The sequence below is a fragment of the Neolamprologus multifasciatus genome, chromosome 6 (assembly GCF_963576455.1).
Source record: "Neolamprologus multifasciatus chromosome 6, fNeoMul1.2, whole genome shotgun sequence".
In the NCBI taxonomy this organism is placed as follows: domain Eukaryota; kingdom Metazoa; phylum Chordata; class Actinopteri; order Cichliformes; family Cichlidae; genus Neolamprologus; species Neolamprologus multifasciatus.
In genome coordinates this window covers 14,998,503-15,014,680 of record NC_140444.1, presented here as the reverse complement: position 1 = coordinate 15,014,680, position 16,178 = coordinate 14,998,503, and the positions used below count along the sequence as shown (strand labels likewise).

The 16,178-nt window shown below is 38.9% G+C and overlaps 2 protein-coding genes across 3 annotated transcripts in view; both read left to right on the top strand.

Moving 5' to 3' along the window:
- evi5l (ecotropic viral integration site 5 like) overlaps positions 1-5,122 on the top strand; it is a 40,501-nt gene extending 35,379 nt beyond the window's left edge. For both annotated transcript variants that reach the window (XM_085163098.1, XM_085163097.1), the window contains one exon: positions 1,004-5,122. In XM_085163098.1, coding sequence (XP_085019224.1) covers positions 1,004-1,321 — 318 coding nt within the window. In that variant the 3' untranslated portion in view covers positions 1,322-5,122. The remainder of the gene's footprint in view (positions 1-1,003) is intronic.
- A 100-nt stretch (positions 5,123-5,222) lies between these two features.
- Positions 5,223-14,899, top strand: LOC146516673 (uncharacterized). Its single transcript, XM_085163099.1, has 6 exons — positions 5,223-7,824; positions 11,206-11,504; positions 11,693-11,931; positions 12,691-12,816; positions 12,928-13,093; positions 13,825-14,899. The coding sequence occupies exons 2-6, from the start codon at positions 11,252-11,254 to the stop codon at positions 14,001-14,003; spliced, it is 963 nt and encodes a 320-aa protein (XP_085019225.1). The 5' UTR covers positions 5,223-7,824; positions 11,206-11,251; the 3' UTR covers positions 14,004-14,899.
- The last annotated feature ends 1,279 nt before the right edge of the window (positions 14,900-16,178 follow it).

The window sequence follows — 16,178 nt, the reverse complement described above, 5'->3', positions numbered from 1 at the left end:
GTACTGATGAAATTTCTATAAAAAGAAGTTTGCAGGTAGATGGGAGAGAGTTTTTTTTCCCTCTGAAATGTAAATACTGTAAATTATTTCACTTCAGGGAATTATCTGGGAAGGGATCGGCTTTTAGGAGATGGACTTTGCACATAAACTTTATTGTTTCATCCAAACTGAAGGCGTTTTGCTTTTTTTCTGGCTATCGAGTAAGTAAAAAGTCTTTTATGCTGGAGTAAATGAAAATTGCCACCATAATTAATAAATGGTGGTAATTTTTCCCTGGCTCTGCTTAAAATGTTTTTTTGGGGTATTGAAAAATTTTTTCCTTTTTTAGATTTTCTTTCCTCAAAAACATTTTGACCCTTCTTGTTGACGTAATAAAGTATGAAGGACCCAATTCAAGTAATCAGGTTTTAAGAAACAGCTGTGAGTTTGTTAACCCTGCGCTTAAGGAAACTGAGATAACCGAGTTCTCAAAATTAACTTAAACTCTGAGTCAGTAACCATGGTAACACCCTCTGTTTCTAGGTCAGAAAATCCCAGAACGTTGATTAAATTTGAAGTTAAAGTTTGTTAAATGCGCTTCCTGGAATAAAACCCAGAGGTGCTATAGTTAATGTGCCATGCTGCTGCCACTAAATGTGTCACGTCTAACCCCAAAAAGAAAACGTGGAAGCTTGAATTCAGGAACTAAAAAAAATCTGGATCAGTAATCAGGGTCCACCAAACTGGTCATAAATGTCTTTTTCTACTGTTAAAAATAATCAGCACCAAATAAAATGCTTTGTCCTGTTTTAATAATGCTGCTCTATATATATTTATGTGAGCCAGTTCAGCATGAACATACGGTCTATATTTCAGTGCAATCAGGAGAAGAACAGTGTTTTTACAAGATGTTCTAACAACCTGTACTGGCTGGTGATTTTATCCAGATTAGCTGAGGGGGGGGAAATACATCTGAACCACAGCCAGCTTACCTTTGACTAAAAACTTCCTTCTCTGTTCTCAGATCAGGCAGCTGCGAGGACAGAAGGCGACCCCCAGCTCCAGGGTCACCGGTGGAGGGGGAAGTACCAACTACCAGGATCTCTGCCTGGCCAGCCCCGCCTCCGCTGAGGGGGACTTCCTCAGCTCAGATGAGGACCTCCTTCCCAGCCCACTGCCGGCCACCGCCCTCTACCCCAGTCTTTCTGGCCAATGTCACCCATCTCCACGCCTCGACAGCGAGGGCAGCACGGACAGCGAGGCAGAAGAGCGGGTGCAGACGCATCCGGACCCACAGCAGCTTTATGGCAGCATTGTGTGCGCCGAGGCACTGGATAACTGAGACCTCGGGAGGGTGCTGAGATCCCCTATGATCTGAAGAGACGCTGGAACTGGGATTGTAGTATCCAGTCAAGTCCTCCTCCTCGGCCTCTCCAGTCTTTATCTTTTACTTGATGCAGACATAGTGGCATTGATTGGACCTCTGCTGATCATCACTACCTGTTGTCTCTGCTCCTCGTTACTGTCTCCAACACCTCTTTCCCACACTGTCGCTCCCTGGCAAAGAGCTTACGTACAGCCTCCCTCCTCATCCCCACGTGTAACTGTGCCACAGACTGTCAAAATACACATCCATCAAAAACATGAACAAATCACATACGAACAAAATGTACCGCTCGCTGCTCAAAATCTACCACTGGACCTGAATCTGTGACTGTGGCCACGAGTGAAAGACACAGAAGGAAAATCCTTCCTCCCTCTAAGCTGAGTAAGACATATGACGCACTGTATACTCTGGCCACCCCTATACAACTCTTCTCCCTGATTAGTTCAGAGTTAAATACATCCTTATCCTCCCTTTTCGCCCTCATCCATCTTCACTGCCTTTAAAAGAAACTTCTAGCCGCCATCTGTTCATCTCTGTGTTTTAAAAAGGAAAAAAAAAAGAAAGACAAAAAGGAAAAAGAAATTTAAGTGGTGATGATTATACGAAGAAGTGGTCCGGAGCAGGAATACGCACACATCTGTATCAAACTCTACAGGCATATCACGTAAAGGCATTCCTAAATGAACCCTTAGCATACTGAGTACTTGTGCTGCCTGTGTGTGGCCTGCAGAAGGCAAGTGAGTTACACGCACAACCGTTCACGTTCACAGCAACCCACAAAAAGGCAGAAACTCAGTGTTGCCAAATCTTTTTGTTTGTTTTTTTTATGTGTTGTAATTTATTTTGATATTGTTGAAATTTTTTTTATATATCTATATGAAACTTGTAGGAGTGTAGACATACTGAAAGAGGCCAAACTTTCTACAACGTCCTTTGTGCCAACTAGAGTCATCTGTCACGGGCTCACTGTGACACACGCCGAGTGCTTCAGAGACAGAAAATGTGCTGCTATGATTTGACTTATTTCCTCCATTATTTTATTTTTTTGTTCTGTTATTTTATTTTATTTTTGTCAGTCTTGTGAGGTTACCATCCAACCTCAAGATTAACTCTATATCGATGTAGATTACTACTTGGAGTAATGTCTAAAAAACTGAATGGTTTAACTTTCTCCCAGAAGCTTTTCAGCTTTTAACACCAGACTCTGTTGGGAGTACTTCAACATATTGGCAAATGCTTTTATTCCCTGTCAGACTGAGACCGAGATGAGACCACTCTGATATCTGTGTAAAGCTACAGCTTGGACGGGGTTGGCTGATTTCATGCACAGCTTTGTTTTTACACTTGAGCTTTTGTATGGATTCAAGTAAGACTGCGTAGCGTTTGATGGACACGTTATATTTGCTATTATGGGCTAGTTATCAGCAACTCGGCATACTAAACCAAGTAGCTAAGGCTGCAGCTGCTAATAAACTCTTGAGAGTACTGAAAGTCAGACTTCTTTATATTTGGACAGCCCTGAGCTTATGCTGTGCTAACCAGTTTCCATTACTTAGCCTTCATATTCAAGACAGAAATGAGAGTGATCAAATGATTCCAGGAAACAAAGTAGATAAACCCAAGTAATCTGGCTCTTATCGCTTTCTGACAGCTAAAAGTGTGGGCCAATGACTGCAGAGGGTCGTTTCCTCTGCAAAGTTCGTCAGTATCTTCACGACAGGAGAGAGCATGGGTAGAAAAACGTTCAACATATCAAACAATATATTCTATTTTAAAAAATGGCTGTAAAATGAATGGAAACATATGAAATATACTGTGTGACAGGAACATATAGATGATATTTAAAGCTGTACTGGAGTGTGTATAGTTTATCAAACAGGGTGTTATATCTACAGAGCAGTGATCTTTGCTTTTTGCACTACAGAGAAAGACACGCCCAGCTTTGTGGTGCTGAGCCGTGAGAGCTGGTGTGGAGTCGTGGTGGGATCATTTTTCAACATGTGCATTTCTTCAGAGGGACCTTAAAGATAGTCTTTGTCTTGTGTTTCTTCACTCTATGGACCAACTGTCTCTAAATCCTTTAGAGGCTTTCTTCTTCATAACAAAGCATATTTTATGTAATGCAAATCTAAAAAGAGCAGAGCGTTATTGCCATCCTCTCAGAAATTAAGAAGTTGGATCTACCAGTAATGGCCTTCAAAGAACTAAAGAGGATGTCAGTTTGCCCACCATACTGTTGCAAGTAACAGCTTTTTAGTGGTCACTGATGGTTGTGACAACTGAAATCTCTACCCTGGAATCACTGCTAAGATATTGTCAAACCAAAATGACCGTTGTACAAGCGTTTCAGTTTTACAAATTTGCATCTGCTCTGTTTAGTATGAGAGTTGGACCCTTGTGTGTGGCCTGCAGAAGGCAAGTGAGTTACATGACATGATATTTTGCATCATGTCAGAATAAATTTCATGCAGAAGGTCATAATCACGATTTTTGGATATATCGGGCCCCCTCTATAAGGATGCTTTGATTTCACTGCATTTATGTAATGCAATTAGCCCTTTTTTTTCCATTATGGAAGACATAAAAGGCCGTGCTGTAAATGGTAAAAGAAACTCGATCTATTAGAGGCTTAAAATGCGAGCAACCATGAATAATTAGATTTATCAAGAATCACACAGAGGCTATAATTTTCTCAAATAAATGCGCAGAATACCCTCATTTTTATGACTGCTTTTCATGGTTTGAGGTTTAAACTGCAGTCTTTTAATACATTATCTTACTGCACATTCAGGAGCAGTGTAATAATATAATTAGCTCCTAAAAATATTGGCTGAAAATTATCATTAATTTCCCTTTTTATTGATGATTTTCTGGACATTTTGTGTCATGTTTGCACCATATCTTGAAGAAAATCTGTCTATTTACTTTCTTCTTCATTAATGCATTAAACATAATTCAAACTAAACTTACACCTAACCTACCACTATTAAAACCTTTGAGATTTGAGTACAGTTTGTATTCCAGTCCAAAAGAACCCCAAGAAGAAAACACATCAACTAATTGAAGAAAGCTTGAATTCAGGAACTTTCCATAATTAACTAAAAATATGGATCAGTAAATTAGGGTCCCTCAACACATCTGTAAACAGCTGTTCAGTAACGGTGCTTCTGTTCTCACTTCTGTCTGAATTCAGCTCTTACCTACTGTGATGAAGCATTTTGATATGTTTGTAAATCAGTTTTGAATACGGTACTAGCCTTCATCCTTCATGTTGGTTTTTTAGATTTCCCATCCGTACTTTGGCTCGTCCCGTTAACAGCGATACACATGATGATGGCGATAAAATGTCACGATGTGCCATAAAAGTAGAGAGATTTACACACTTTGTTGCTTTACGTCACACTGTGTTACTCCAGATTCATCATCTTAAAACTGGAACATCTGCCACATGTTTTCCCTGATTCGAAGCAGAAAAAGAAATAAGAGGAGAAGATTTTTCTCTTGTCAGATGGTGTCAGTCTGGCCTAGAGTTTCTCAGATTTATGTACTGTATGTGGCGACTGTTTGAGATCCACAGCCACATCATTCATCATCCGCCCTCTCTCTTTCTCTCTCTCTCTTGCAGTTCAGCTGATGTTGTCAAATATATTAAATGACAGTAAAAATTATATAAAATTCCAGTATGATGGGGAAAAATACATTTCTGTGTTCTGTATCCTACAAATGATACAAAATAAAATTTGACATTGCACCTTTGCAACCGCCTGATTTCTCTTTTAAACTTGTCCTAGTCGCTAACGAGAGATGCATTGTCACCGTGCTGCATTTAAAGTGTTGCATAACAAACTGATTGTTGCGTGAGGTTAAAACACGTTAACTGCGACCATGTACTCTCTTTTCTACTAAAGACATGTTTAGTTTAAAGACTAAAAACATGGCAGACTGAGTGAGAGGGAGGCAGGTGGAAAGGTGAACATGCACAGAGCAGGACGAGTTTAAATACCTTGTGAAAGTCATAGTATGGAAAATAAACAGGAAATGATAATATGATAAAATCACACTCTGTAACAGTCTTCACTGGTCAAATTAGCATAACAGAATAGTTTTGACTCATTCTGGCCTACATCAGTATTACTAACTCTGAAACTTCTCGATCTGTTCGTGCAAAAATCCAGTGAAATCTTTATTTATAATAACAAGACTGTAAACACAGACGAGCTTTTTACATATGGATTAAAATTCAGGGTTGCACGCTGACGTATGAGTTTAACAGCCTACTCGGTATGAACTATGAATCACCAGGTTGTTGTTAGTAAGACTTAAGAAAGGATTTCACACGCAAACGTAGTAAGATTATTACAAAAGGGTGATGCAGCCCAGTTCAGGGGAGCATGGTTTGGTCATAAACTGAGCATTTATGAGTAATGTGTGGTATGAGGTTTTGAGATAATGTAGAGCAACATGTCAAATTTTGCCAAAGTATTTACAGGGATTAATGTGTGTCTGATTTGCCTTTTTTCCATCCTGCCTCAGAGGGACGCTGAAAACTAGGTAATTCATTTATTATTTATAGGCTGGACTACCCACATAGCAAAATGCGTATGGCCTGAATCTGGCCCATACAATGTGCTTACACATGGCCCACATACCGCAAAGAATAACAGCCCTTTGGTAGCCCAGATCTGGTTTGCCAGAGGTGGCCCACACATGGGCCAGCACAAGGCCAGTTGCAGACACACTGGTGGTCCTGTGCTGGCCCATATGTGGATCACCTCTGGCAAACCTGATCTGAGTCACCAAAGGGCCGTCATTCTTTGCCGGTGGGCCATGGGTAAGTTGTGTGCATCCATGGGCTGGTTGCAGACACACTGCTGGCCCAGAACAGTTTCAGCTCTGGCCCCAGATGTCAGCCTAATGTGTACCTTAATTAAGCCATGTAAAAACAACAAGTGCATAATAGTGCAAAAGTAACATGACAAAACTCTGTTCAGACAGTGAATGGACTGATTCTTATATAACATTTTTCAACTCTCCCAGATTACTCAAAGTGCTCTATACAACATGCCACATTCACCCAACCACACACTTTCTCTGCACTGAGTGCTTCCTAACTACATTCATACACATTCACACTCACGACATGCAGACTGGAGGAACCAGGGATCGAACCACTAACTTTCAGATCAATAGGTGACCTGCTCTACCAACGTGGGAAAAAAAAAACTTGCAGCAAAGATGAGCCATTAGTTATTATAAATCTCTGCCTCTCTTCAACAGCGTGCCTTTTGTCCTGTCTCCCTCCCATCACCCCCACGGTTGCAGCAGATGACCGCCCCCTCCCTTTATACTGGAGGTTACTTCCAGTATAAAAGGAGTTTGTCCTTCTCACTGTTGCCAAGTGCTTGTGTTTCTCTGTATTATTGCAGGGTCTTAAAATATTAAGCGCACTGAGGAAACTGTTATTGTGATTTTGTGCTAATTAAAAAAAAATAGTCTTAGTATCCAAAGGAAATGCGCCAACTGTTGATCTGTGTTTAAAAATATTTGGTCAAAACTGCTTCCTGTTACACGACATGGAAACGGTTAAATTTGTAGAGCACGCATCCATTTATCCAGGTCACAGGGGCACAGCGGCCTGTTCCAGCTGTGATGGGCCGAGAGGTGGGGTGCACCCTGGATATTCACACCTGCGGCCACTGTCAAAGGAAACCAGAGTACCCACACAGGCACAAGGAGAACATGCTGGTTTCACACGTTAAAGCCTCGGTCACTAATTTCAAATCCAGGTCCTCCTTGCTGTGAGGCGACAGTTCTAACCAGGAGAGTCACTCCGAGGTCTGCTTTAGTGAAACGTAGGCGGTAATAGTTCATTTGTTTCTGAAAGTATTTCTCAAAACATTCCACAGAAAGATATTCACACTTGTCCCTCTTGTGTTTATTTGTCACTGATGTTTTAGCTTAATGATTTCATTAAATTCTATGGAAAGGAATCTGCCGTTGCATCAGCCGAGCTTCTTTATAAGTTTCACCTCACTGGTGTGTTTGGTAACAACACTGTGTCAACACAAGAGTGTCAAAACTTTCCTAAGAACTTTCAGCACAGTCCATCCACTTCCTCTCTGATTTATGCCGGTGTGTTTTTGTGCAACGTGTCATGTATCTGCACATTTTTTTAAAGTAAAACTGGACTGATTTTGCGCTGCTGCTGCTGCTGCTGCTGCGAGTGTTTGTGTGTGTTTTGTCTGAGGAAGCTGTGTGGTTGGAGTGTCAAATCTAAAATACTTCCTCATCCTCTTGTGCTCGCATTAGAGCGACCTTCAGATGTCAGCAGCGTCTCACAGTCCACCTCGGCGGCAGACTGATCGCACATGTGACCGTTTTAACTCCATTTCAGGGGTTCCCGTATTATTTTATGCAAAGTGTGTATGAAGCTCAGAAGTGCTGGGAGGAGAACTTTGGTGAGTATTTACACTTTTATTTCTTTTCTCTTTTTTTTGTAGACTTTTTTTTATCTCATTCCAACTCAGGTTAAGTTAGATTTTAAAATAATATATAGAAAAGAAATGAGGTGGATTACTGCAAGCGTTACCTGACTGATTCAGATTATGACTTACTTTAAGAGGCCATGTTTTGTTTTATGCAGCAGTCTCAAAAAATGCGGAAAAGTTTCATCTAGAAGTACCTTCTTGTCATTTTATCATCCTTAAAAGAAAGGATCTTAGTCGGGGCAGAGTTAAGCTGGTGGCAGGCAAAGCTTTTTCTATGTCAGGCCAGATTTTCTGGTGCAAAGATGTAGAAACAAACCGCTTTCTTCCTTCATCTAGCTGCCCATTCATACCGAAAGTGGCTGCAGCATGTCGACATATATGTCAGATCTAAATTTTGTTAGACACTTCACAAAACATTAACATGGTCAGCGGTCCACACCTGTCTGAACACGTCATTTCTTTGTCTAAAAATGCACTGCAGCAGCTGTTTTACTGCAATGTGTAGCGGTATTTTTGTTAATCTCTCATCTAATAAAGAAAATTTGAGGTGAATGACTAAACTTTTAAGTCACCGCACATATATGTCAACATCAGGCCTCCTCTGAAAGCTCTGTAAGCTCACTCGATGTTAAATCAAAGGCAAAGAGTTAGTTCTCCTTCATCCATAAATCTACACTGAGCGAAACAAATCATCAGCAAGTCAGCAGCGCAGACCTGATCTTATCTGATTTCCAGAAATTTAAATCAGTTTACTTTGTCCGTAATAACTACTTTCAGTAACTAAATATCATTAAAGCAGTGAAATTACATTTACTAAACAGATTTCTGTTACCCGTACTTGAGGATTTGCACCTAGTTTATTTCTATGCATTACTGAAGTTCAGACTGAAATAATTTACTACCCCATTGTTTTTGTCTGATGCTGGGTTTTTTTTAAAGAATAAGATTGTATATATGAAAAAAAAAAATATGAAAAACACCAAAGCGCTGCAGACGTTTTCACAGAGTTGTCACGTTTCTCTATTCGAGGCGCAAACACGTTAAATTCATTCCATATTTTGCACAGAAAACATAATTGAAAGCTCAAAATTTATTGCAAACTTGCCAGAAGTTTATTTTTGTTTTTTTCCTGTCCCGTATAATGATCTACACAGATTTATCATGCAACATTTAGGAGGGGCCCTCATGCCCCAGATTGGGAACCCAGTTAGGAAACTACCTAAATGCATAATATGCTGTTAAAATAAAAATAGCCCTACCTTGGTTGCAATAAAATAACTTTTATAAAGCTCAGCAGCACTTTTATTTAAAATAAGTCAGGACGTGGGGCCGTTTTTCTATAGAACAAGTTATTTTTAAGTACGTTTTTGCATTTTACTACTTTTAATACAGGATATTTACTTTTTTTATTGTTCTTCTTACTGCTACCTTTACCTAAGTAAGAGATCTGAGTGCTTCTTTCATCACTGTAAACAAGCTTAAATGGGTAACTTGGGCTTGACTATCTGGGAAGCTTCTTTCATTTTAAGAATTCATCTACAGCTCCTGGTACTACAGACAGGTGACAGGTTTGAAGAAAAACCAGAACAAAGACTCTCAGTGAGGTGTTTGGCCACCAGATAAGAGCCTGTGCATCCTGGTATTTGTTCGGTAAATCACTCTTCTGGAGATATTTATCATCCATCCTTTAACTCATTTACCCATTATATAATAGATATTTGGTATTCTTCATATGTTGATGGTGGTGGTGCTGTCTCAGATGTCAGTCCAAGCTCTGCAAGGGCTCTTCAGCTGCTTTGAGATCCAGTGTGACATTTTTATGCTCATCATGCTTTGAATCAGTGGCGTCTCTCTGGATGGAGGGTTCGTCATACTGGAACAGAGATTAGGATAAAGACGATCGCTCCAAATGCTTTGCATTGATTTGCACCTTGAACAGAGCCTTCAGCCGTCCGCTCACTGCTGCTTTATTTGTGCAAGTCCCATCAGTTAAACCATATTTTTGCTTCATTGGAAAAAAACGATTTTAAAGCTGCAGCGTTTTTTGTTTGTTTTTTTATTCGTGGTGTGATACCTCAATTTCTGCACAGCACGCACATTTGTGCACTGAGTCATGATTTGTGGTGCTGTTAAGTGACATTTTCACAGCTCTGATATGACTCTGAATGTCTGAAACCACATTTGGAGAAAAGATGATGATGTCAATAAAAAATAATACTATTTCTAGCCTTCAGTGTTAACTAATGAAACAAAAAAAAAGGTGTGAGGAGTTTAACTTGTTTTTCTTCAGGAAGCAGAGATCCTCACTGTCATCTGTGATGGAAAAACTAGACACACTTGTTAATAGTGGAGGTTTTTTGTTTTGTTTTGTTTTGTTTTGTTTTTATTTGGGGGTGGCAGGATTTTTAGCATTTCATAGCAAAATAATCACAGCAACAAAACAATATCAGCTGAGTTTTTCAGTGGCTGACAGCGAGCTGAGCTTTCTTTGCTAAACTGAAGGAGAAAATTGTGTTTCTCCCAGACGTGTGCACTCTGGTCCTGGCTCACGTTTCTGCTAAATAAGTTTCAGATAAATCGTCAGCAGCCCAGTGAGAGGAAAGCTAAACCACAGATGCACCCTTATAGGCACACAGAGTGCAACTCAAGATTCCAGATTCCAGATTGGTATTTACAGATAAACACAGGCTAAAAAGCAGGATGACTTCACTTTAAAATGTCTCACTTCCAAACATCACCAATGAGCTCACAGGAATTTTATTTGTTCTGAGGAAATTTTAAGAAATTTGAATTTATAAAGAACTCGCTGCGCGCTGGCTTCATGCTCAGTCTGTGTTAGTTTCATTTTGTGCATTTGTGCCTCGTAGTTGTTCCTAAAGCTTGTCTCAGTTTATCCACATCCACACCCTCAGGTGTATCTGTGCATGTCGTATAAGTATTGCACCCCAAATATGCATTTAATGTAACTTTAATGTTTAAAATTATTTACATTTACAGAACATAAAAGGGTGAGAAGCAGCCTCATCAATAATTGTTACATTAATCAATAAATACACATTTTGGGTTGTTTTTTCTGATTTACTTATCAGAAAAACAGTTTCTGCTGAACAGTCTAACTCTGTATATGTATTTGACTTTCAAGCAGGAAACTATATAGAAAGTACAGTTCTACTGCCCTCTTTTGGGTATTATAGACACAATGTGTAACCTGTTGGTCATTCACGTTGTTTTATGTCTTTTGTGTAAATTGTGTGCATAAAAAGCATATTTTAGTTGCTTTATTTCTTACATCTTTTACAACAGGCTGTTTACATATATTGCATTTGAATTAACTTTATTTTCATTTTCTAGGTACCTTAAAAACAGGATTACAGCAGGAGCGATAGACCCCGGAGCAATGCCTCGTTCTTTCCTGGTGAAGCGCGGTGGGCTGCACCACCTTCGTCACATGGCAAGAAGCCCCAGCCCTGGAGCCACAGCAGTAATGTTCAGTGAACTGGAAAAAAGGGCGGGAGCCTGGGACGCATCCCTGGAGTACACCAAACCGAAGACAAACGATGATAATGCAATCGCCACTGTGTTATTACAGCAGGACTTCAAGTTCTGTAATGAAAATGGGAGCCGTCACCCATTCAGTCCTCAATCATACGGTGGGTGACAATGTCTTTTGTTTGTTTTAGCTCTCCTAAACTTTACACTTTTAAATGTGATCAGCAGCAGCTCTGTTTGGTCCAATAAAAGAACAAGGACCCAACTTTTTTTTCCGTGTTAATTAAAGAAAAAAAAACAACATATTTTTCATATTTTTCAAAAACTGTCTGTCTGCTTTTCTTTTCAGACCACAGTTCTGCTGAGGCCTGCAGTCCCGTCAACGTAAATATTTTTAGCCAAGTGGAGAAAGTTGTTTCTCAGCCTCCCAAACCAGAAGTATTGTCGAGTCTTCAGGTGAGGTCTGGATATCCAGACAAACTGTCCGGACTGAGAGAGTTGGAGCACCATCAGATCCTGAGAGAGACCAGGAGCAGCAGCTGCTCTAAAATCAGCGCTCCGAGGCAGGAGTGCCTACTCTGTGGAAAGGTTACAACAATTTTTTATGAAGTTCCTGTTTTTATTTCATTTTGACTTTTTATTTTTAGATTTATTTTCTATGATTTTTTACAGAAGTACTGTTTCTTTGGATTTTATTGCATTTTAGTTTTTTATTATGTACTGGGTATTAGTACATTATTATTATTATTGTTGTTGTTGTTGTTGTTATATTATTATATTATATTATTATTAAGGTTATTGTGTAATAATAATATTATTATATATCTATAAAGCTATCTTTACTCAAGACAGATCAACAAACATCCACCAGAAGACAAAGACTAAAAAGACATATATCATCAATCAATCTTTTTTCCCTTAGACTCCTGGTGCAGCATAGGGCCGCAAGACATATATTGTAGATTGTGTTTATTTTAGTCATTTTTACAACAAATAAAATATTAAAATGCACAATACAGTTATTTATTTATTACGTTTCGTTTTAGAAATGCCTTTTTTCAGTGATTCTGAAGGTGATGCAATTTTTTTGACGAGTAACCTACCTGCAGCAGTTCCATATATTCATAAAAATCCTCCGAATGTCCTCCAAGAGACCCATGAACCATGAACTATGCTCAACAATTTCAGTCATGTAAAAGTTTATAGACTGAAGAAACACAATATTAACTAATGAATACATCAGTGCTCCTTAGCTTCCTTTGATTGTTTGAAAAGTCTAACCTCTAATGAGCCATAACTTAAAAATTCCTCATTGATATGTTAAATTGTTGCAACTTGTCTTTGCAGATATTTTCATGTCTGTCAAGTCTGAAAACTCACATATGTAAGAGTCACAGAGGCAGAGCCCGTATGTCAGTGGCACACATCAAGTCCGGCAGGGCTGGTGATGAGCAGGCACCTTGCAGGGGGAAGGTCAGCATCACTTTGCCTTTAAATGCATTATTCTGTTACATCTTTGGATGTAACATCAACCATTTATTGGGATAGAGCTTTGTCAGATCCATGACTGTCTGCTGTTTTCAGGAGCGGACATTCAGCTGTACGGTGTGTGGAAAAGTGTTCAAGCGCTCCTCCACCCTCTCCACTCACCTGCTCATTCATTCAGACACCCGGCCCTATCCCTGCCAGTACTGCGGCAAACGCTTCCACCAGAAGTCTGACATGAAGAAACACACCTTCATCCACACCGGTGAGTTGGTGCACTCCTGCTCTCAGTAAAACAGTCTGGTGTTTCCTGCTAAAATGAGCACTACTAACATACGTGTGTATATTAGTATTAAGTTAGTCAGTTTGCCTAATATGAAATCTGGCTCATTAAAATTGGCATAAAAGTCAGACTGTAAAAAGGCTCAGACTACTTCCTGATGATGTTTCCAGCACACGTAAAAGTACAACGTTTTACGTTATTAATGACCTTCAGATCCACTACACAGAGTTAGTACATATGTAATTCCTTTATATGTCTTTTTATTCTCAGGCTCTACTAAAGTAGCGTTGATTTTTTTTTTTTATAATAAAGCTTATATCACATATATATATTCCTGGACTTTGTTGCCACCCTTTAGTGTATCCACTGTCTGAAACAAGCAGTTTTAGCACCATTTTAGCCAGCTTTCTTGTGATTGGCTGCCCCTCAGATGGTGGGTGGGGCTTACTGTGCTCAAAAGTGTTCATCTTAGATGACGATATCCTCTCTGTTTGATGTCAAACAGATCGAAGACAAAAAAAAAATCTGAGCTCTTTGCCCACAGGGATTATTATAGAGCACACTAAGCTCATTATTATCCAAGAAAGAAAGGAAAACATAACAGATAAATTTTTTAACCTTAGATTCTAAACCTGATTGGTTAGTTTTTGTGTCATATCTGGATTCTGAAAGCAAGCAATAACAGCGTTCAATTCTCTCTGTTTGTCTGCCAGGCGAGAAGCCCCACGTGTGTCAGATATGTGGCAAAGCATTCAGCCAGAGCTCCAACCTCATCACCCACAGCCGAAAGCACAGGGATGACAGGCCCTACCGCTGCCCACGATGCCATTACAGCTTCCAGCATAAAGTGGACCTGCGGCAGCACCAGGAGCAACACTGCGCCTACCGCTGATTCTGCCCCACTCGAGACTTTAACCTTCTCAATGAAGAGGAACAGGAACTGGGATCTAAATCTTTGACTGTGTTGTTCCCAAGACAGCGTTTAATATTTCATGCAAAGCTGTGTACAGTGTTGAAGGTGTATTATATACCACAGGCATTGTGGTAGGGTGTGTTGAGTCTCAGCAGTGTAGTGAAATGACTTTATTTATGTGAAGGAAAGTACAAAAAACGGTACTGGTTACAACAATACTTTAATAATTTAAATTGTAAATGCAAAATACATCCTCAGTCAGTGCATTTGATTTAACTGATGCTTATTTTTCAGGTGTACTTAGTGATATCAAGCTATTTGTTTTTTGTTTTGTTCCTTTCCACATACTGAAGAATATAGTTGTACAGGAAAAAATCACAGCACTGTTAATGCATCTTCTTTATAGCTTATCAAAAGTCAGAGTCACTATTATTATATTAGTGATCATTATTATTATTTCAGTTAAGCTGTGTTTAGACTTTAATTCTTGTGGACATGTGGTGTGTTTTCCAGTGTTTTTGTATTAACGGGACAACAAGTATGAGACTCCCACTGATTAATTATTCCTGGTTGATATTCAGAGTTATTGTTCAAATATTAATAAAAGCAGTGCTGTGTGCAACAAAAGCTGAGCTCTTAATATAGTATAATGTTGTGTACTTGTACTCTTAACTTTGTAATAATTAAAAAAAATTGAAGAAGAAAGAAATATTGATAGGGAATTGTTTTGAGTTTATTCGTTTAAACATTTGCTAAAGTAAGGTGTATCGTCCAAAGACAGGGTCTGATAAACACCGCCTACTACATGGAAAAGAGGATAAAGTCTGAATAAGTTAAAGTAGTACAAAGAATTTTACTGATCTCAGTTTGTCCGTCAAGCAGTAATGTTTGATACTACGAGTGTGGTTGGAGCTTTAACTTATCTAAACTAAGGCTTTTAAACTTAGAGGTGAGTAGCAGAGCAATAGTTTTAATTTTCTTTGTTGTACTTGATCAAGGTTTTAACAGTTAACTAAAACCAAATTAAAACTAGATGTGCAAAAAAACATTTCGATTAACTTAAAAATAAAAACTAGGCTTTACTTCAATACCTTTGGAAACCTATAATTAAATACAGCTAAAATAAAATAAAAAAAGAGAGAGGAAATATCCTTAGTTGTAATAATTGTTAGTTTGGTATAATTTTATTAAAACTTGTGTGTCTATTGAGACTGTGGAGACTAACACTGAGCTAATAAAAACCAAAGATAAACACATTGAAACAATAAAAACTAAACTGAAACCAGAAAAATCCGATCAGGAAACGAACTGAAACGAAACTGAACCAAAAGCAAAAGCAAAAAAATTCTAAATGAAATGAAGATAAAAACCTAAAAGATACTCTGCACTGGATTCAGGGTAACATGAGTTATCCACCTTAAACATGGCACACTCAATATACAAAGGTCAGCAGTGCCCCCCTCCCCCCTCCCCCCATGTGGGATTGCATAACTGCAAAGGTTACACATTTGTTTTAACTGAAGCCAAGTTATCAAGTTTTTCCTCTTGTACAATTGATCCCACATGAGTCAGAGTGAATCAACATTTCAGCCTGTTTGGGGAAGTAAACTCTGGCATCTGTTCAAATGGTAAAATAATTCATTTAATTAAATTTTACTCAATTGTGTTCAGAAGATTTCTTCACACCACACGTATCCGACTGTTGTGGTAATTTTGTTTTTATTGAAACCGAAAACAAAAAATACAGGCAACTTTATCTAAAGTCATGAATCATCATTTTTGTTCAACTCTTTGAATCAACGCTGACAGCCTGCACTTCAGTCACATACTAATCTGAATTTCAGTGGGGTTGTATACAGAGGCAAAACTACAAAATCTGTTTTTGTCCAGCAAATTATGGACCGAACTGTATAAAGTAAGTACTAATATGATGTTGTTCATACTTAAGAAGAGATCTTTACCATTTGGTTATGCATGGCATGCAAAGATATTTCAAAATTTACATTAGTATGTTTTAGAAATAGGGCAGTAAATAACGTCTCTGCAAGCCTCCCACTGGTCCTAACATGCGGTCAAAACACCCTCGGTGTTAAATTGTGCAAGAAACAGGAAGTGATGGACGACGACCCTTTGAACTTTTACGGTGCTTCTGAA

Coding starts and splice junctions, on each gene's coding strand:
- LOC146516673 (XM_085163099.1), top strand. CDS start 11,252: ATGCCTCGTTCTTTCCTGGTGAAGCGCGGTGGGCTGCACCACCTTCGT. Junction 11,932..12,690: donor AGTGCCTACTCTGTGGAAAG/GTTACAACAATT, acceptor TTGTCTTTGCAG/ATATTTTCATGTCTGTCAAG. Junction 13,094..13,824: donor ACACACCTTCATCCACACCG/GTGAGTTGGTGC, acceptor TTTGTCTGCCAG/GCGAGAAGCCCCACGTGTGT.